Source organism: Trichechus manatus, unplaced genomic scaffold (assembly GCF_000243295.1).
Source record: "Trichechus manatus latirostris isolate Lorelei unplaced genomic scaffold, TriManLat1.0 scaffold00102, whole genome shotgun sequence".
In the NCBI taxonomy this organism is placed as follows: domain Eukaryota; kingdom Metazoa; phylum Chordata; class Mammalia; order Sirenia; family Trichechidae; genus Trichechus; species Trichechus manatus.
The window spans coordinates 3,701,979-3,724,717 of NW_004444038.1; the positions used below are offsets into that span (position 1 = coordinate 3,701,979).

The 22,739-nt window shown below is 37.0% G+C and overlaps 1 protein-coding gene across 1 annotated transcript in view; it reads right to left on the minus strand.

Moving 5' to 3' along the window:
• Positions 1-216: 216 nt before the first annotated feature.
• NALF1 (NALCN channel auxiliary factor 1) overlaps positions 217-22,739 on the minus strand; it is a 719,112-nt gene continuing 696,589 nt past the window's right edge. Inside the window, exon 3 of the mRNA XM_004382935.1 lies at positions 217-2,455. Coding sequence (XP_004382992.1) covers positions 2,166-2,455 — 290 coding nt within the window. The 3' untranslated portion in view covers positions 217-2,165. The remainder of the gene's footprint in view (positions 2,456-22,739) is intronic.

The window sequence follows — 22,739 nt, forward strand, 5'->3', positions numbered from 1 at the left end:
CTTTTAAAAAGTTCATTTCTACCAGTGTTGAACAGTTGAAACAACTCGAAGCACTTGATATGTCCCCACAAGTCACTCCCCCACCCACTCACGGCCCCCTCCAAAGCACCATTTTTCATTAATTAATATTCAGTGCCTATGTGCGTGCACATGTGATTGTGAGTATTTGCATTTGATTTAAAACGTTTTTTAAAAAGGAACAAAGCTGGAGAATTTTGCATTTTGGCTTTTTTTTTTTTTGTATTTGCGCAGACCATTTTAGGATTTTCAGTCTCAACAAAACACTATTAAAACCAAGAATCTAGGAAAATATTTGTGCATGTACTGCTAAACAATTCTAGCAATTTTATTAAGCAATACCTTTATTATTTTTTGAATATTCTTAACAGACTGGAACAAAACATTTTTTTTTAATCCAAAACAAAATATGCATACTGTACGCATGTCGCAGGGTTAAGTATGATGCAGAGGTTAAAGTCTGTTTGAACAAAAACAAATGCCTGGGGGAATTTCATAGCTATAAAGTTAATAACTAAATTTTGTTCGCTAAGAGGACCTTTTTTATAATTTCCCTTCATCTCCCAGCTACACAGCAAATGTCTCTGAAGTGCACTTCCCAAGTGTTCTGGAGAACAGGAAGGAATGTAAAGTGTTTGTTTTTTTTAATCATGTTTTGTTGTTTTTTTTAAAAACAGCCCTTATTAACTCTTCCTTCCACTGAGTCTTCTGTAAACTCATAAAAGCCTTTTTAGAAAGCAAATTCATATACACCCAGCAAGTGAAATGTTCCCACACAGAAAAAAATAAATAGATAAATACAAACAGGGCAGTCAGATTCCTCCTCTTTTCCGTGACGACCTAGAACATGTTAGAGTGGTAACGTTTTTTGCGCTTTCATAAAAATGGCTGACCTACATATTTTTAAAAACAGAAGTTGTTCCTTTGTGATAATGCATAATTGCCTACACTTTGTACCAGAAATAATTTTAAACAATATATTAGGGAAATACTCTGGTGAAATTGTATGTATTTTGCATACTGCAGCTGCTGGAGCATTTTTAGTATGTTTTCCACACCAATAAAGGAGGAAAAGAAGTCCAGGTTGTTTCCCCAGTCTCTTTGTTCCCTTTACCATAGCCAAAATTTGCTCGCATATTACTGCAACAGAACTGAAATCGCAAGGAAAGCCAGCTTCAAGTCTCCAAGGGAAGGACTTCCTAACTCCTTACGTTCTGATTCTAGCGGGCTGCTCCTGTCCAACCGACCAGTGAAAAAGACTGGACTTCTTGGAAACGGGACTGGAGCGACACAGTTCAGTATAATGTTTTTTTCTTTTCTTTTTGTTTCAACATAAAAAATACATTAACTGTCTGATTCCATCTATTATGGAGAGCACTTGTTGTTCAGCTGAAAAGGAACCCCCATCAGGCCCCCATGGTTCTGCTCAGTTACGGTGTGTGCAACAGTGGCTCAGAGGCCCACCAGAGTGTGCACGCCCATTCACTGTGATTACACGTACAGAAGCAAGCGGATGTTGTCTGCTTAAGGGGACGAGACGAGGACATGGAAGGGGCTGGGAAGGGCCTGGGTTCCGTAGGTAGAAGAGAGAGTTACGGATTTTTATTTTTGTTGTTTTCCTTTTTTTTGCCTTTTTTTATTTTTTTATTATTTTTTTTGTTGTTGTTGTTGTTTTTTGCTATACCATGAGGTCATAGCAATCATTCCTCTAATAGAAACTGACAGGACATAGAAGACAGAACTATCTGATGAACACACACAATGACTAGAAATATATAGAGAGAGACAGTGAAAAGACCTAGTTTGCCTCTGAGAAACCATCCCCCCAAAATAAATCCTGTAGTAACAAGTGCAAAACAAACAAACAAATAAACCCAAATCAAAACGAAAGGAAATAAAACCTCCAAACATTAAAACACAGTGTATAAAATGGTGTGAGAAAGTTAAGTCACTTTCCAGCCTTTTAGTCAATAAAAAGCTGTGTTTTGTCCTTGTTTGGATTCAGGCCCATCTTTTTTTAAATTTTACCCTAAAGGCCTTGCAAGAAGTAATTAAAGGGTAAAAGCACCCAGTTTCTGTTACATTTGACAGCCGTTTCTTTTTTCATGCTGGGCCGGTTGCTTCTCTGACGACGTTTCATCCGCTCCTTAGTCCTCATTGGTGGCGTTGTCTTCCAGTGTGGTAATGCCTCCATAGCTCAGTCCCGTTGTATTCTGTGCTGCTGAGGCTGTGAGTACTGTGTGTAACAGGATTAGTACCAGAACGCACAGTTTGAGTTTGCTGTTGCACAGTCTTGTTGCTGATGACGCTGTCAGCGATGTCCTGTGACAGGAGTCACTTTTCTCTACCGCCCCTTTGGATAGGTTACTTGACTGGTCTTCTCTCCTGACGTCACAGCATTCTGGTTCATCATTGGTTAGAAAGGTTTCATAGAGCCCTGTAGGGTCAAAAAAGTAGAGGGTTAAAAGAAAATAAAGACATACAGGAAGGAGTTCACAGGAGTGAACAATGAAGCTGTTATTTTAAATTTTGATTCACAAAATCTTACCAGCAATTAAATATATACCCGTACCCATTGCCTGGAGTTGATTCTGACTCATAGTGACCCTACAGGACAGAGTAGAACGGCCCCATAAGGTTTCCAAGGAGCAGCTGGTGGATTCGAACTGCCAACCTTTTGGTTAGCTGAGCTCTTAACCACTGTGCCACCAGTGTTCCATTAAATATATGTGTGTGTATATATATATCTATCTTGATCTTGATATATACCTATCTTGATATATATATTTATACACACACATACCTATACAGTGAAATTGGTGACAGCAAGAACCCAGTGGAGTTGCCTTATTTTTCCAGGTCTCACAAATTTTCTGCCTTTGACAGGGTGCAGTCTTACAACTTTTCTATCACTCATTTTAGTGGAAAATACAAGAGTTTTCCTTCTCTGACAGGTTTCTGCCTTACACAGGTTCTGGCTTTCAAAGGTTTAACTGAATATATATATATATATATTTTTTTTTTTTTTTTAAAGGAAGTAAAAGTTGATACAATCTGGATAATAGTCAACATTGGTCTCAAACCAGTACTTTTGTGTTCCTCAATTTGTTCTAAATTCCTGCTGTTCATGCCATGAAACATCTGGGTTTGCGATGAATACAGAATAAAAAATTTTATCAAGTCAAATCAGAAGCTGAGTCTCACGATCGACTTGGTGGTCAAGTAGATTTAACCATCGTTTCTCTTTAATAGGACTGTGGTTAATTAATGCAATTGATAAAGTGATATTAACTAGTTGTGCCTAGTGAAATAGCCAACTGATTGTAATATCGTAGATATGAGAACCACATTTACTAATCACTTCCTCTCATAAACCTCCATCCTGTCTTGGTGAATGAGTATCACTATCTACATACCCAGTGGGTGATCAGTTACTTTTGACTTATTTTCTAAATATTTCTTGTATCCTTTCATTTGTCACTCTATTTGATGGCTGCATAAATTGAAGCCTTTCTTTGGTAGGGATCACTGCAGTGGGTGTTTCTCTGCTGTTAGTCTTGTCCTCTTCCAGCCTAGCCTCCAACATTGTCAACCCTGATTATCTTGTTCTCGCTTACTTTCTTGCTCTCTTGCTCTTCTCTTTTCTTCTCTCCTCTTTGAATCTCTTCTCTTTGTCCCTTCTCTCTTCCTTTCTTCCTCTAAAAATACATATTGTTCTTATTTCAAAGTTGACACATGCGTATTTTGGGAACTTGCAAATAGGTGGAAACACTAAAACAACCTTCCCTGGTTGTCTGTAATCTTTCCAATCTTGTTTCTCTCTATATGTCTTTACGTAGTTGTATAAGCCATTTTGTATCTTTTTTTCATTTCACTGAAACATTTTCTCATGAGTATTAGAATGAACTTTCTAAACAAATTTGATCATGTTACTCTCACGCTTGAAAAACTTAAAAATGGGGATATTGTTCGAGCTGTAAAGTTTATGTGAGATTTTGAATATAACGTGCTTGGCTCGGTGCTAAGCACCAAAAACATGACTTGAAAAATTTGGCTACTGTATTGCCAAATAATAACACCAAAAAAACCCAACTTTCCTTTCTCTCCAAACACATCTCTCAATATTTCAGCAATCCTGAACCACTGACTCTTCCCACAACGCGTGATGTTTTCACCCTTGTCTTACCACTGCCCATCCCACTTTTTTGGTCTGGAATTTCCTCAACCTCTCTACCTAGACTTCATTTATCCTTCAAGTTCAGCTCACATGAAATTCCCAGAGTGAAGCCTATATTCACACTCATAGGTTACTAGCACATTTTGCAAAACTTTTCAACAAAACAATTTTTTTTCTTTTAATCAAAATTGTTCATTTTCATGTCAATTTCCCTACTCTTCTGTCAACCTAAAAGCAAGGACAATATGTGTTCAGTTTTGCACTCCCAATACACAGCAGAATACCTGAACAAAATAGATATTTAATGAGCATTTATTACATGAATAAACTCAATATATGTTTAATAAAAAAGAATCTATGAAATAATACATTATACACTTCAATCTTCAGTTTCTTTTAAATAAATGACCAAGATATCCTTATAATGATGCTTACAATATTCCTTTCTTCTTAGGCATTCAAAGGTAAACTTCACCTTCGCCTAGGTAGAATATGGAAAAAAAACTGAATTAATGAGATCTGCAGCTCTGACATTTTTATTGTATGATATTTTCTTTTTTCATATAAGCCACTTCATTGGTAAATTAATCATTTGTTGAAGTACATGTTTTCCAATATTATAATCTACAAAGAAAGGAGTTTATACCTAAGAATATAAGAATAGGAATCTAAAGCTCATTTCAGTTGACATTTTAGAAGGCTAATAGGACATATTTAACAATGACATCCAAATAAGAAGCTTGTCCAAAGTTGCTCAGAAGCTGACTCGTGGATGTGTAACTCAAGTCATTTCAGAAAGAATAAAGCAGCACATTCAGGCCAGTATTATTATTTGACCCCTTCTTTTAGACTGACAGAATTAACACTCTTTTCTTTTTTTCCCATCCATCATTTTAAGAAGAGTTTTTCTACAGAGTTATACATGCACATATATTAAAGAGTCAATTGCACAAGGTATTTTACAAAATAAAAAAATTCCTCTGCCTCCTCCATTCCAAATTCTTTTTTTTTTTCATTAAACAGTTAGTACATATTTTGTTTTATGACATTGGTTAACAACCCCATGACATGTCAGTACTCTCCCTTCTCGACCTTGAGTTCCCTATTACCAGCTTTCATGTCCCCTCCTACCTTCTAGTCCTTGCCACTGGGCTGGTGTGCCCCTTTAGTCTCGTTTTGTCCTATGGGTCTGTCTAATCTCTGGCTAAAAGGTGAACCTCAGGAGTGACTTCACTACTGAGCTAAAAGGGTGCCTGGGGGCCCCACTCTCAGGGTTTCTCTAGTCTCTGTCAGGCCAGTAAGTCTGGTCTTTTTTTAAGTTAGAATTTTGTTCTACATTTTTCTCCAGCTCTGTTGAGGACCATCTATTGTGATCCCTGTCAGAGCAGTCAGTGGTGGTAGCCGGGCACTATCTAGTTGTACTGGGCTCGGTCTGGTGGAGGCCATAGTAGTTGTGGTCTGTTAGTCCTTTGGACTAATCTTTCCCTCGTGTCTTTAGTTTTCTTCATTTTCCCTTCCTCCCGAAGGGGTGAGACCAGTGGAGTATCTCAGATGGATGCTCACAGGCTTTTAAGACCCCCAGACACTACTCACCAAAGTAGAATGTAGAACATTTTCTTTATAAACTATGTTATGCCAGTTGAGGTAGATGTTCCCTGAAACCATGGTCCCCACAGCCCTCAGCCCAGGAATTTGATCCCTAAGGGAGTTTGGATTTCTCCATGGAGCTTCCATGACTTTACCCTGAACAAGTTGTGCTGGCTTCCCCAGTATTGTGTACTGTCTTACCCTTCACCAATGTTACCACTTATCTATTGTCTATTTAGTGTTTTTCCACCCCCACTCCTCCCCTCCCTCGTAACCATCAGAGATTGTTTCTTTTTGTGTGTAAACCTTTTCGTGAGTTTTTATAGTAGTGGTTTCATATAGTATTTGTCCTTTTGTGATTGACTTATTTCACTCAGCATAATGCCCTTCAGATCGATCCATGTTGTGAGATGCCTTGCAGATTCATCGTTGTTCTTTATCATTGTGTAGTACTCCCTTGTGTGCATGTACCATTCATCTGTTGAGGCATCTAGGTTGTTTCCATCTTTTTGCTATTGTGAACACTGCTGCAATGAACATGGGTATACGTATGTCTATTTGTGTGACAGCTCTTATTTCTCTAGGATATATTCCTAGAAGTGGGATTGCTGGATCATATGGTATTTCTATTTGTAGCCTTCTGAGGAAGCACCATATCGTTTTCCAAAATGACTGTACCATTTTGCATTCCCACCAGCAGTGCGCAAGAATTCCAATCTCCCCGCAGCCTCTCCAACATTTGTTATTTTCTGTTTTTTTGATTTGTGCCAGTAATGCCAGGGTGAGATGGTATCTCATTGTGGTTTTGACTTGCATTTCCCTGATGGCTAGGGATCGCAGGCATTTTTTCATGTGTCTGTTAGCCCCTTGAATATCTTCTTTGGTAAAGTGTTTGTTCATTTCCTTTGCCGATTTTTTAATTGGATTATTTATCTTTTTGCAGTAGAGGTGTTGGATTTTCATGTAGATTATGGAGATTAGACCTTTATTGGATTTGTAATGGCCAAAATTTTTTTCCCAGTCTGTAGGTTCTCTTTTTACTCTTTTGGTGAAGTCTTTTGATGAGCATAAGTGTTTAATTTTTAGAATATCCCAGTTATCTAGCTTATCTTCTGGAGTTTGTATGTTGTTAGTTATGGTTTGTATCCTGTTGATGCCATGTATTAGGGTCTCTAGTGTTAATCCTATTTTTTCTTTTATGATCTTTAGGTCTTTGATCCATTTTGAATTATTTGTGTATGCTGTGAGGTATGGGTCCTGTTTCATTTTTTTGCAGATGGACATCCAATTTTGCCAGCAACATTTGTTAAAAAGACTATCTTTTCCCCATTTGATGGACTTTGGGCCCTTGTCAAAGATCAGGTAACCGTAGGTGGATGGATTTACTTCTGGGTTCTCGATTCTGTTCTGTCAGTCAATGTATCCATCCTTGTACCAGTACCAGGCTGTTTTGACTACCATAGCTTTATTGTAGGTTCAGAGGTCAGTTAGTGTGAGTCCTCCTACTTTATTCTTCCTCTTCAATAATGCTTTACTTATCAAGGGCCTCTTCCCTTTCCATACAAAGTTAATGATTATTTTTTCCATCTCTTTAAAGAATGTTGTTGGTATTTGGATTGGGATTGCATCGTATTTGTAGATTGCTTTGGGTAGAATTGCTGTTTTCACAATTTTGAGTCTACCTATCCATGAGCATGGTATGTTTTTCCATTTATGTAGATCTTTTTTGGTTTCTTGTAGTAGTATTTTGTAGTTTTCTTTGTATAGTTCTTTTACATCCCTGGTTAGATGTATTCTTAAGTATTTTATTTTTTTAGGGGCTATTATAAATGGTATTGTTTTCCTTTTCATTGTTCTCTTTGTTGTTGTATAGGAATCAACTGATTTTTGTGTGTTTATCTTGTATCCTGCTACTCTGCTGAATCTTTCTATTAGTTCCAGTAGTTTTCTCGTGGAGTCTTTTGGGTTTTCCATATATAGTATCATAATATCTGCAAATAGGGACAGTTTTACTTCTTCATTACCAACTTGAATGCCCTTTATTTATTTTTCTTGCCGTATTGCTCTAGCTAGCACTTCCAGCACAATGTTAAATAGGAAAGTTGATAAAGGACATCCTTGTCTCGTTCCTGTTCTCAAGGGGAATGTTTTTGGCTTCGCTCCATTTAGAATGATGTTAGCTGTTGGTTTTGCATAGATGCCCTTTTATATGTTGAGGAATTTCCCTTCTATACCTATTTCATTGAGAGTCTTTATCAGGAATGGGTGTTTGACTTTGTCAAATGCCTTTTCTGTATCGATTGAGATGATCAAGTGATTCTTTTCCTTTATTTATGTGGTGGATTATGTTGATTGATTTTCTAATGTTAAACAATCCTTGCATACCTGGTATGAATCCTACTTGATCATGGTGTATTATTGTTTTTGATATGATGCTAATTCTATTGGCTAGAATTTTGTTGAGAATTTTTGCATCAATATTCATGAGAGATATTGGTCTGTAATTTTCTTTTTTTGTGGTATCTTTGCCTGGTTTTGGAATCAGGGTTATGCTGGCTTCACAGAACGAACTGGGAAGCATCCCTTCTTTTTCTATGTTCTGAAATAATTTGAGTAGTACTGGTGTAAGCTCTTCTCTGAATGTTTGGTAGTATTCTCCAGTGAAGCCATCTGGGCCAAGGCTGTTTTTTGTTGAGAGTTTTTTTTATTACCTTTTCAATCTCTTCTCTTGTTATGGGTCTGTTCAGATTTTCAACATCAGTTTGTGATAGTTTGGGTAGATAGTGTGTTTCTAGAAATTTGTCCATTTCCTCTAGATTTTCAAATTTGTTGGAGTATAGTTTTTCATAATAGTCTGTTATGATCCTTTTTATTTCAGTTGGGTCTGCTGTAATGTCCTCCATTTCATTTCCTATTTGGGTTATTTGCAATTTTCTTTTGTCAGTTTGGCTAGTGGTTTGTCGATTTTGTCGATCCTTTCAAAGAACCAACTTTTTGGTTTTGTTGATTCTTTCTATTGTTTTTCTAATCTCTATTTCATTTATTTCTTCTCTGATCTTTATTCTGGTGGCTGTACGCTTCTTTTGCTGTTCTCTTTCTGTTTGTTCGAGTTGTGTAGCTAATGTTTTGATTTTGTCCCTTTCTTCTTTTTTGATGTGTGCATCTATTGCTATAAATTGACCTCTGAGCACTGCCTTTGCTGTGTCCCAAAGGTTTGGTATGATGTGTTTTCATTCTCATTTGATTCTAGGAATTTTTTTATTCCATCTTTGATTTCTTCTATTACCCAGTGGTTTTTAAGCAGGGAGTTATTTAGTTTCCATATAATTGATTTTTTTTCCCTTGCTCTTCCTGTTGTAAATTTCTACCTTGATAGCATTGTGGTCAGAGAAGATACTTTGAATTATCTCAACATTTTGGATCTTGTTGAGGATTGCTCTGTGGCCTAAGATATGGTCTATTCTGGAGTTCCATGCACATTGGAAAAGAATGTGTACTTTGCAGCTGTTGGGTGGAGTGTTCTATATGTCTATGAGGTCAAGTTGGCTGATTGTGGCCTTTAGATCTTCTGTATCTTTGTTGAGTTTCTTTCTAGATGTTCTGTCCTTTACCAAGAGTGGTGTGTTGAAGTGTCCTACGATTATAGTGGAACTGTCAATTTCTCTTTTTAGTGCCGTTAAACTTTGTTTTATGTATTTTGGAACCCTGTCATTGGGTGTGTAGATATTTATTATGGTTATGTCTTCATGCTGGATCATCCTTTTAATCATGATATAGTGCCCTTCTTTGTCTTTTATGGTAGATTTTATTTTAAAGTCTATTTTATCTGAGATTAGTATTGCCACTCCTTTTCTTTTTTGGTCGCTATTTGCTTAATATATTTTTTTCCAACCTTTGATTATTAATAAATTTATGTCTTTGTTTCTGAGGTGTGTCTCTTGTAGACAGCATATTGATGGATTCCGTTTTTTTAATCCATTCTGTCACTCTCTGTCTCTCTGTAGGTGCATTGAGGCCATTTACATTCCATGTAATTATTGATAGGTGTGAGTTTATTATTATCATTTTGTAGTGCTTTTTTTGTGTGCTGAATCCCTTGTTTGTGGATTTTTTTTCATTTCTTTTGTCTTTGTAGATTTTGTTTTTACTGAGACTTTATGGTTTTCTTCATTTTAATGAGTAGGTTTGTTAACTATTTTTGTGGTTACCTTGAAATTTACCCTTATCTTCCTAGGTCTGAACCAATCTAATATTACTTGGTATTGCCTTGCCTTCCTCTCCATTAGAAAGTTCTATACCTACACCATTTATTCCCTCTTCTATTGTTCTGAAGTTGTTGTCATTTGCAGATTAACTTCTCTGGTTCCCTGTTATAAATCTTTTGGTTTTGAATAGTCCTTGAGATTTCATTTCCTAGGTTGTTAGCTGACTGGTGTGATCTTGTGTCCTAGATTCAGGCTGTCATCTGATGTTGTTTGTTCTCAGACTGGAGGACTCCCTTTAATAATTCTTGTAAATTTTGCTTGGTTTTTACATAGTCCCTTAATTTTTATCTGGAAAAGTCCAAATTTCATTATCATATTTGAAAGAGAGTTTTGCAGGATATATTATTCTTGGCTGGCAATTTTTTCTTTCAAGGTTTTATATATGTCATCCCATTGCCTTCTTGCCTGCATGGTTTCTGACAAGTAATCAGAGCTTAGTCTTCTTGTTTACCCTCTGTATGTGACTTCATTTCTCTGGAGCTGCTCTCAGGATTCTTTCTTTGTCTTTGCTTTTAGTAAGTGTGATTATGATATGCGTTGGTGATTTTCTTTTGGAGTCTATCCTATATGTGGTTCATTGAGCTTGGATGGTCAGCTTTTCATCCTTCATGATATTAGGGAAGTTTTCTGTCAGCAATTCTTCAATGATCCTCTCTTTGTTTTCTGTTTTCTCTCCCTGTTCTGGAACTCCTATCACTCGAAGATGTTTGCTTTTGATTGTATCCCACATAATTCTCAGAGTTTCCTCATTTTTCTTTGTTCTTTTTTGTGATTTTTCCTCAAACAGAGTTGTATCCAAGGGTTTGCCTTCAGTTTCACTGATCCTGTCTTCCATCATTTCAAACCTTGTCCTCAGCCCTTCTTTGACACTGTCCATTTCTGAAATCTTTTTTATTTTATTTGGTTATTTCTGAGCAGGTGGGCTGTGGGTTCTTTGTTGTTTGCTTGTGTGTGGACATGACATTTTTCACTTCCTTGTCCAATGGGCAGGCCCAGTCACTCAGGTATGGTGTAGCAGGGCAGGTTCAGCTGAAGGGGAGGGGCTGGAATGGGTTGTCTGTGGCATGTGCTGGGGCCGACAATGTAAGCTGATGGCCAGTGCAGAGCAGGTTCTGGTAGGTGATGCCTGTGCTGCTTGGAAGTACAATGTTCAGCACACGGTGCAGATAAATGGGGGAAGGGGGAGGTTGTGATATGTGGATCTAGGTTGGGTTTAGAAAAGAAGAGAGAGAGGAGAGAGAAACGGGAGCAAAAAAAAGTGCTGAGGGAGCTTGCCATTGGAGTGGAGACATAAGAAACTGAGAAATGAAGAAAAGAAAAAAGAAAAAAAAATTATTTTAAAAAAATGCCCCCAGGGATCCCACCAGCACAGCTGCACAGATGGTGAAGTGGCTCCCAAGCCACACAGTACAGCTGTGCTAGAAGGGGTGGAGATGATACACAGTGCCAGGTATTCATAAGACAGGAAAAGAAGGTAAGTAGAAAGAGACGAGAAACTGAGAAATGAAGAAAGATAAAAGGGAAAAAAGAAAGAGAAAACAAAAAGAAAGAAAAAGGAAAAAAAAAGCCTCCAGGGATCCTACCAGTGTGGCAGACAAGGGAAGCCGTTCCCCAGAGGCACAGAACTGGCACCTGCTAAGCTGCACTTGTGGCCTGCTGGGAAGTGGTGGATCAGCCCTCCAGGAAGTAGTAAATTGGCCCTCTGGGAAGTCAGGAATCCACCACCGGGAAGTCAGGAATCCGCCCACCGGGAAGCCGGGAATCAGCCCACCAGGAAGCTATTAATCGACCTGCCGGGAAGCGGCACAGATCGAGCAGGCGGAGGCAGGTTGTGGGGTGGGAAAGCATATCTCGATGGTTACCAGGTGCTCTGGCTCCTGCTGGGAGCTCTGTGAATCTGCTTTCCCGTACTCCTTGTCCACCAATCTCTGACACGATTTCAAGATGGTGGATTCTTGCTGCATTAGCTGATAGGGGACCTCTGCTCATAACTCTCCTTGCTCTCTGTTCTCTGTCAGTTTCTTATTCCGTTTGGTGCTTGGTTGAGTTCTTTATCTCTTCATTTGACACCTAGGGTTCCAGGATTGACGTTTGTCTCTGTTTTACTTAGTTTTTCGGGTCTTTGCTGTGGAGGGATGGCGTGGTGCTTCTGTCTATAGCACCACATTGTCTCCATCCCTCCCATTCCAAATTCTTCATTCTCAGAGGCAAATACTTGCATCTCTCTTAGCATTTACACATTTAGCTCTTTCTATAAACAACATGTTTTATGATTTTCTTGATTTTTTAAAAGTTTTTTTTAACATTAACTGTAGACTTCTCATGAGGAAATAGGAGGATAAAATAGTCTCCCTTCTGTTTCCCCCAACACATATGCCCCCTTCCATACCATCATCCCATTTCTGTATATGTAGTGAGCTCAACTTTTGATGTTCCCTTTATTAGGATGATATAAACACTATTCTCAGCTTCAAGCCATGTAGTAAACATGAGTTTTCCATTCCTATACTATTTTCTGTTTGTCACAGAGCTAACAATTACCTTGCAGTTTTTTATGGACTTACTAATTCAACCCCAAACACTTTGCCAGTTGGTTCAGGGACATCAGGTATTCCATCTTTTATCTTTCTGAAGAAATACCTCTTGGAATCTTCTGCCCTTTGTAATGGTTGTTTCCTGCTTGGTGTGTAGCTACCAGTTGGGAACTCCTTTGAACCATCATCTTGGGAATACTTATTGACTCTCTTCTGTGTTGGATTCCTATTTCCTATATCTTATGCCCACTTTGGAGCCTACTTCTTTCTCATTTTGCTGAAACATAACCTCTAGTATCTTCATGAAGAAAAGTTCATGGTGGTGAATTCTCGAGATGTTGTATGCCTAAAAATGTATTTACTCTACCTCATGTTTAATTGATGGTTGGGCTCGACGTGGAAACTTTCAAAGCAGTGAAAACACTATCTTTCAGGTTTACTCAACCATTACTCCAGTATTTGGCTGTTGGACCCCTGGGTCCTGTCATTTAATTTTCTTACCTCTTCTCTCCTCTTTTCCTCTGCTTCCCAGAGGATATGGTAAGCTTTATCTTACAATAATTCTGTTGTTTTTCTTCCTTTTTCTTTTTTTTCTATCATGTTTTAATTTCCAAGAGCTCTTTTATTTCCTCTGAATGACGATTTTTGAAGTGACTGTTTTTATTTCACAGTTTCACTATATTCTTTTATCTCTCTGAAATATTCATAGTACTTTGATTTGTAGTGTTGTATTCCCTCCATCATGGGCTCTGTTTTGTTCAAGTTACTTTGTTATTTTTTCTCTTATTTTTTTTTCAGTTGGGAAGATTTACACAAATGTATGTTCTTTCTTGATTGCCTTCACATATTAAAAAGCACTGGAAGCTCTGAACACAAAATGTGGGATTTTTAACTATGAGCTGCACTGTAGGATGGTTGGCCTGAGCTGTTTAGATGGAGAAATTTTTTAAATTCTTTCTTTGGGGTTGATCAGATTCTCCAGAAAAGGTTACCCAATATCTGTTCAAGAGGGTGAAGGCTGGGCTGCCAGTTTTCTGAGACCTAGATGGGAGAAGGTCAAAATGGGAGAAATCGTGGCCTTCAGCATGCATACATACTTAATCTCTGTTAAATGATGATACCACTTCTTTAACTCCTTCTGGCATCTCCCAGTATGATAAGACTCTGTTTCCATCTCTAAAAGATAGCTCCCTTCCCCACAAAAAATAGGCTACCAATCTTCTTTCTGGGGTGGAGGAGGGGAAACCGCTTGTTTCCTAGAGTGGGGAATGGAATATGAGGATCTGGCTGCTTCTTATAGAGATTCCCACCCAATCCGCCTTATTTAGTTCCCTTCTTCAGAGTATCTTATGCAGTCAGTTCCCATGTCTAAAGTGAGCACTGGATGTACGTCTTGTTGACTCTCTGTTTCCTGCTGTTTTAACCTTAATTTTTCTAGGTTTTGGCAAACTCATTAACATGCACTGATATTCTTTCTCAATTCTAAGAGGTATTGTTGTTGTCTCTTTATCTATTCTACTGTCCTTTTGGATTAATACCTTTAAAAAATTCCTTTTCTGTTGTGATTTACCTGAAAGACTTCATTGTTGCAGTTTTCTCTGTATCATTTTGCTTTGTCCTGAACTCAGAGAAGTGCCTGCTTTTCTGGTCTTTGAGCCCTGGTAGCACAGTGGTTAAGAGCTCAGACTGCTAACCAAAAGGCTGGCAGTTCGAATCCACCAGCCACTCCTTGGCAACCCTATGGCACAGGTCTACTCTGTCCTATAGGGTCACTATGAGTTGGAATCCACTCCACCACAACGGGTTTGTTTTTGTTTTGTTTTTTAAGGCCAGTATGTCTTTGCTTTCTGTAATAGACAGTGTGGTGCGTTCCCCATATGCCCCTCAGGACCAGGACACTCACTCCTCCTGATAGAAATGTTGCCTGCAGATGGCTTCCACTGGTGTCTCCTCAGAAACTGCCCTTGGCTGAAGTGAGCAGCCCTACTCAAGGTTCCTCCTCTGCTTTAGGCAGCCTGCCTCCAATGGAGGTGAGGGTGCAAAGACCCTGCCCTCTAGACTTCAGTCAGAGCATCTCTGAAGAGCCATCTTTGCTTCACATTTTTTTTCCTCTACCCTATCCTCCCTCCCTGGCTCCCTCAGAAATGTTCCTAAGATTACTTCCCAATAAACCACCTGTGCAGATATCTTCCTCAGGGTGATTTTCTGGGAGACTTTACCTAGAGCAGAGCCCTGGTGGCACAGTGCTTAACAGCTTGGCTGCTAACCAAAAGGTTGGTAGTTTTAATCCACCAGCTGCTCCTTGGAAACCCTATGGGGCAGTTCTACTCTGTCCTGTAGGGTCGCTATGAGTCAGAATCGACTCGATGGCAGTGGATTACCTAGAGCAGCTTAATTTTGCTTACCACACATAGAAACTAAGAATATATTTGCAAACTGAAAATAAATAATTTCTCACACAATAACCTCATTGTACAAATATATAGGTGATTGGAGTTAGGAAAGGAAAAACAAGTAAATTTTCATTTACTGCAGTGTTTGTCTGATATGTTTTGCTTACAAAATGTTTACTTTCAATGTCCAATAGATCATTAACTGTTGACATTGAATAATACTATTTATTATTGTATAAGATAATAATTATTATATATTATACAATTATGTATAACAATAACTCATTATATCTCATAGTACAAATATCATAAAGATTTTGTGAAAATTATTGTGTAATATATATGAACTGTTTAGAACAGTGGCTAGAAAATAAAAGATTTCATATAATACTAATTATTCCTATTACAAATTGGACCAAATAGTAAAATTAGGATTTATTATTGAAAACGATTTGAAAGAACTCAATTCAATTTCTTTTTGTTTTTTCAATTAATATAACTCACTCATAGAAAATCTCATGTTTTATGGCTCAGAACAATTATTCATGTGGTAAATATAAATATTACATAATCAGAGGAAATCTTTAGACTAAACACATAATATTTAAATAAAAGTTTTCATTTTCTCAGTAATTTAAATTTTACTATCTTTAAGTCTAGAAATATATGAGACTAAATTTCCAAATATTTGAACTAAAATTGAACTAAAATATTTTAAAATAGTTTTAATTTCTGATTGCAAAAAGTTGATTTAAAAAGTAAAATAAGAAGGGAAAAATCACCCCAAAATTGACTTCTTAGTATTAAAGAAGGAAAATGAAGACAATACTGGCATTTGTTTCCCCCTCTTTTTCATTAATGTAGACACACACACTACATAAATGTAATTTATACATTTCAGTAAGTCCTGGTGGTGCAGTGGTTAAGAGCTGAGCTGCTAACCAAAAGGTCAGCAGTTCAAATTCACCAGCCCCTCCTTGGAAACCTTATGCGGCATACCTACCCTATCCTATAGGGTCACTATGAGTCAGAATAGACTCGACGGCAATCAGCTTGGTTTTGGTTTTATACATTTTATATATAAAAACTTACTTAGCTTATGAGATTTTGCTTTGTATTGTTTTTCTTATTTGATTTGCTAGTATTTATTTTATATATTTCTCAAGTTTTAAAAACTGAGCAATGTTTATATTTTTTTACTCTCTAGAGCAGTTTATGGAAACCCTGGTGGGATAGTGGTTAAGAGTTCGCCTGCTAACCAAAAGGTTGGCAGTTCGAATCCACCAGCTGTTCCTTGGAAACCTTATGGGGCAGTTCTGCTCTGTCCTATAGGGTCACTAGGAGTTGGAATCGACTCAACGGCAACAGATTTGGTTTTTTGAGAATAGTTTATATAGCATGGAAATTAGAAACCTTTCTGGATCTAATTTCTTTCTTAAATTTTACAATTTTTTTCAGTTTCTGTCATGGTTACTAATCTGTCAAGGCTATTTTGTGTTAATTTTGATAATTGCTACTTCTCCAAAAATATCTTATTTTATGAGAGTTTAAAATTTATTAATATAGAGTTGTATATAACTATCTTATTTAAAACTCTCAATTTGTATTGTTAATTCTCATTATTAATATTTTAGTTTAATTTTCTCTTTTATCATCTTTGATTAGACTTGCAAAGTTTTTGTTTTTCTTTTGCATTTGCATTACGAAAGATAAAGCTCTTGAACATGTCAATACTTATTATGTTTTCCTAATGCATTGATTTCTTCATTTATGTTAATACGGTCTTCAACTTTTGTTTAATATTCTTTTACTATTCTCCTCTGAGTCTGTTGAATTGAATGCCACTTTGTTTATTTAATTCATTTTCCTTAATAAGTAAAACATTTATTGCTCTAAATTTCCATCTGAGAATAGATTTAGCCAATTATCATTATTTTCATATATAGTGATCTCACATATATTGTAATTAAAGTTTCTACTTCCTTTTGAATTCAAATTATTTAAGAGTATTTTATTCTTTGTTTTATTTTGGTTTCCAATTGTTTGATATATTTTAGAATGTACTTTTGCATTTCAAATTTTATTTACGTTAAGTTCAAAGCTGATTTTTTTCTCCTTTGTTTACTTGGTGTCTTCTTATATAATTAGTTTCTATTTTTATTTATGTTTACTCACTCAGAATGTCATCAACTGAAAAATGTGTCTTCTACAACGGTAATGATTTTGCTTTATATAATTTGCTATGATGTCAGTAGGTACAGGAAGTTCATAATTCTTTACATGTTCACTAGACATTAGGAGACTACTAATCAAAAAACATGAATGACACTCTGTCTGCATGAAGGACAAAGTTTGTTGTTGTTTCTGTTGAGACTTTTGTCATTGTTGTCCCTGTTGCAGTTTATAATAATTTTCCTCGGTATTAATAGAATCCGTATATATACTTGCCACCATCTGTCAGTTTGTTGCACTGTGGTGGCTTGCATGTTGCTATGATGTTGAGAACTATGTCTCCAGGATTTCAAATACCAGCATGGTCACCGATGGTGGACAGGTTTCAACGAGCTTCCATACTAAGACAGAGTAGGAAGGAAGACCTGGCAATCTACTTCCAAAAATTAGCCAATGAAAACATTGTGGATCACAGCTGAACATTGTCCAACTCACTTGCTTTGGACATGTCATCAGGAAGGATCAATCACTGGAGGTGGACATTGTTTGTGGTTAAATAGAGGGCCAGCAAGGGCAAAGGAAACCCTCTGTGAGATGGACACAGTAGCCCCAACGATGGACTCAAACATGCTGTCAATGATGAGGTGACGCAGACCAGGTGATGCTTTGTTCTGTTGTATGGAAGGGCTCATGAGTTGAAGGTGACTCAGCAACAGTCATCTATCTCTATAAATCTTTGCACATTTGCCTGATATCTCTTTATTATTTTACTTTTCCTTATTTCTTTATACTTTTCTCTGTAATGTGTTTTACGTTTAAAAGATTCATAATTATTGAAAAGGAGAGTGCCTTAGTTATCTAGTGCTGCTATGACAGAAATCCCACAAGTGGATGGCTTTTACAAACAGAAATTTATTTTCCCAAAGTTTAGGAGGCTAGACGTCTGAATTCAGGGAGTGGGCTCTAGGGGAAGGCTTTCTCTCTTTGTTGGCTCTGGAGGAAGGTCCTTGTCTCTGAGCTTCTGCTCCTGGGTAATCTTCATGTGTCTTGGCATCTCTCTTCCCCCATATCTGCTTGTTTGAACTCTTATATCTCAAAAGAGATTGACTAGAGACATACCCTACCCTAATCCTGCCTCATTAACATAACAAAGACAACGCATTCCCAAATGGGATTATAACCACAGGCACAGCGGTTAGGAATTACAATACATATTTTTTGGGACACAATTCAATTCATAAGAGTGAGTTTAATCCATTTACATTTATTGTCCAATTTGTAGTGCTTGGTCTTGCTTTCATCAACATATAATTTTCAAATATTTTTAAAAGCTTTTTTGCAATTCCCTTTGTTTTCTACCATTTGTTATGTGAACATATTTATAAGTATATTCTTTCATAATTTGTAAAACACATGCTAGCATTACTTTACTAGAAGCTGTCTTTTTAAAAAACTACACATTCTTCAATGAAGGCATTAGCAAAATTTTACTTCTTCCAACTCTTTATCTCTCATCTTTTTTGGGTACAATCAGATGATTTAAGCCTATATATTTTCAAATTGCTAACATTATATAAATTCCCTTCCTGTAATTCTTAATAATATTTGCATTTTTTTTTCAGGAACTATTTGGTTGCAATTAACAGATACCCCCTAGAGCTAATCTATGTAACAACAACACCACCACCATATGGTAGGAGAAATATTAGAAAAATTCAAGCCTATTTCATGAAATGCAAGGCCAGGAATATGTTGGGCAACATAAAGAATAGAATTAAGGAATTGCATGGCCATCAGACTTGGGCATACTCTCTACCTGGGGTGAACTACAGATTTTAATATCTGTGTCTTGCTGCACACCTGCCTCATTCCTGTCCCCCTCTGGCATAATCTCCCTACTTTAAAGTCAGCTGATCAGCAAAGTTAATTGCATTTGCAAAGTCCTTTTTTGTTCTGTAACGTAAGAAAATCACAGCTATAATAGGGACCAAGATCCCAGAGAGCCAAAATCCTGCCTATCACATTGATGTTAATATTAATATGGTTTTATTGAAGGTTTGTTTTCCTCTATAAAACCTCTTCAGGTACCCCATTTATCTCCTGTATTCTAAAATGCCAAGATGGTATAACTACATTTTTTTTTTTAATAGCTTCTTCTGTTTGGCCCCTTTCAACTTGAGGCCATGTCTTTCTTTAACACTGAGAAAATTCCTTGTAGCATTGCTTTGATAAACTGTCCCCTCCACCACTTCCACTTCTGGTTCTTTTTATTTATTTTTTCTCTTTCTGAAAAGCTATTATACTGGATGAATCTGGACCCTTCTATATTTGCAGTGACTGTGAAGGTGTTTCTTACTTGTCACCTTGAGTTGTTAAGTCTCTTCAAGGGACAGATTTATCTTTAGGGTAAATGAACCAAGTAGACAAACTGAGTGAATCGAGTCCATACATAATAAGAAGGCTGTGAATCTGGGTTTCCTCACATCCATCTCAGGTAGCTCATTCAGCGTCTTTCGAAAGTAGATGCCTGTTTGTTTGTTTGTGTTGGTAAGAAATACCACCATTATGTACATAATAATGAGGATAACCAGTTTGCTCAGATGTTTGCTTATGGTCTTTAAACTATTAGATAATTTCTGGCCTTTTTTGTTCTCTTGCCCTCTGTACTTCCCCAAAACAAACCCTGATCACCAAAGGGCTTCTGTTGGAAGAAGGGCCCCCGCTGTTGCTGTCTTCTGAAGTGCCTGCTCTGGAGGTTTTCTCAACTCAGGTTCAATCACCAATATGGCCCACCTTCGCTTTCCCGTCTATATGTTTTTAAAGTTTCACTTCTAATAGTGTCCCATTTTCTAGGTTTTAGTGCTTCTACAAATGTATCTCTTTTTGTAGTTTTTACTTTAATTCCAGTGGGACTTAGAGAGGAATGGGAAATAAAATTTTGGCGTCAATTTGCCAGCTTGAAGCAGAAGTCACTCTCAGATGCAATGATTCAATCATTACCAAGACAATTTTTTTCCCATAATGTAAATTGTAGCCTCGTGTTGTAGAAATTTTTTGAAATTAATGTTTAACTTTAATACCTCTTCATTTTATATTTGCTACAATAGTGATGTCACATGAATACAACCTAGGAATTATTTAGAATTAACTTACAAGAGAAATACAACAACAGCACCAATACCCAAATTGTGCCCACCTTTCTTTTTCAAAGAGTAACAGTGATAAAATAAATGATCTCCAGATAGTTTGCTAATCTTGTTGGGTTATTTTCTATTTGGGCAGGTGAAACAATATAAAATGAGGGGTTAATCTAAAAAAAATCTAGAAAAAAATTATTAACAGTAGTGACCACCTGCAGAAAGAACCAGACTGATGAATACCTATATATTTATAATGCTTACAGTATCTTTATAGAACAAAGGAAAATCTAAGTAATTAGGAAATGCATCTGTAGTTTTTTTTTTTTTTTTGGGTGGGGGCAGGAGTTTCAGATCTGTAATGATGAATAAAATTAGCGTTGTTCTTACAGCTGATCTAATATTCATAGCATTATTTTACTTTTCTTTTTGTTGGCATTGTTGAGAGTAAGGATTACCCCTCCACCACACCTCGTAATCTCAGCACCTAGAAAACTGCTTGGCTTCAAAAGTACAATAAGTGTTTGATGAAGGAAGGAGCAAAGGAATAATGCTATAATGGTTTGAATTGTGAGAGAATGTCACAATCAGTTGAAAAGGCTGGATCCCAAAGCACAGAGATGTAATCTAACTGTAAAATGTAACACAGGTACGCACGTCGGGAAGAAAAGTGCTACAGAACCTTAAGAAAGGCCCATACGTACCTAGTTATATAAAGGTCATTCAGAGCCGTAAGCTAAGTCCACGTTAAGATGGAATATAAATTGCTCTAAAAACTGAAAGTGGTATGAAAGGAAATTAAAATCAAAGGCTGCCACTAAAATGGCAGAGAAGTTTTACAGAGAATTCACTCATTCATTAAGACCATAAGCTGAGGAATAAATTAGCCTTTGAGATGTCTTGATGCTAAGCAGAGAATTCCCTTAACCAATAATTTCTGAAGTGTTCTGGTATTTTACCGAGGAACAAAGACTGCTTGCAGACAGAGAGAAAATAGTCTAAACAGAAGCTTAACACACACTGTTCAATATCACATTTCACATTGTTATTTTCCCCCAAAATCGTTACAGTGATTTTTCTTATTGTAATTATAGAAAATTTATTCTAAGAAAAGAAAAAAAAAGTTAATGGAGTAAGGAAATACACATTTCATTTAATCTTCCATCCCACCCCCAATGAATCCTTTGATAGTTGGTGTGATGATTGTTGGACCTTCGAGGGTGGTGTAGAGGAAAGCTATTTTATTCCTGGAGGAGAGGCCAGTACTCCATTATGCAGCTGTTTGCATCTGCTCTGAGCATCAGAACAATGCAGAGTTCAAGGCAGAGGGCATTACCAGCACAGAATGACTATTCTGATCAGTTGTAAGTACAAATGACTCCAAGTGAACATGGTAAGAGTAACCAGGGAAAGTAATAAAAGTAGCAACTCCTTTCTCTTAATCATGTTGGGTAACATTATTCCCCAACCATTGTTGCAACATCTTTCACTATTCAGGTTAGATTCCTCTCAGAAATGTAAAGGGTGTTTAAGGAATTTCATAAAGTGCATTGAAGAATTCAGAGTCATTGATTGAAATGTTTCATCTGAATCTATAGGAGGATTTTTTTAAAATACTTGGATCCCTCTGCTGGGTGTTTCTGTGACTTCGTGTTTAGCGCTAGCTAGTTCAACATTAAAAGTGGTGAAGAGCTTGGCTGCTAACCAAAAGGCTGGCAGTTCAAATCCACCAGCCTCTCCTTGGAAACCTTGGAATCGACTCTGGCAACAGGTTTGGTTTGGTTTGGTTTAGTTCAGCCTTGGTTTTATTCACAACATTGCCCAAGAAGCCACATAAACAAAAATGTATGTTCTTTCTTCAGAACAGTACTCATTATGTTCTATTTCTACTAAAAAAAAAAAAAAAAAAAAAAAAAGTTGCCGTCGAGTTGATTCCAACTCATAGTGACTCTATAGGACAGACTAGAACTGCCCCCATAGGATTTCCAACTAGCGGCTGGTGAATTCGAACTGCCGACCTTTTGGTTAGCAGCCAAGCTCTTAACCACTATGCCACCAAGGCTCCTATTTCTACTTTCTACTGTTATTTTCCTCTGTGAAATGGCACAGTGAGGCTCACATACTGTAAATCAGTGTCATTGTTTATTGTATTGCCCGGAGTCGTTTTTCATTTGGAAATTCTAAGTAACCATAACTCTGCAAAAAGAATATCCTTGAAAACAGAAAACTATGTAAATAGTTCTGTGGCTGCAGTACCTTGTAATTGAAGAGACAGTATAGCTAATGCTTTGATCTGTCAATGTATTTAGAGAAGGAACAACAATTTCTGCTTTACTTGTTAAAGAGAAAAGCAGACTTTCTATGTAATCACAGGATACATACAAAACTATCCCAATGTCTGTGTACACTCGGGGGTTCACAGACATGAGTCAACGGTTTCAAGGCATGTAAAATCA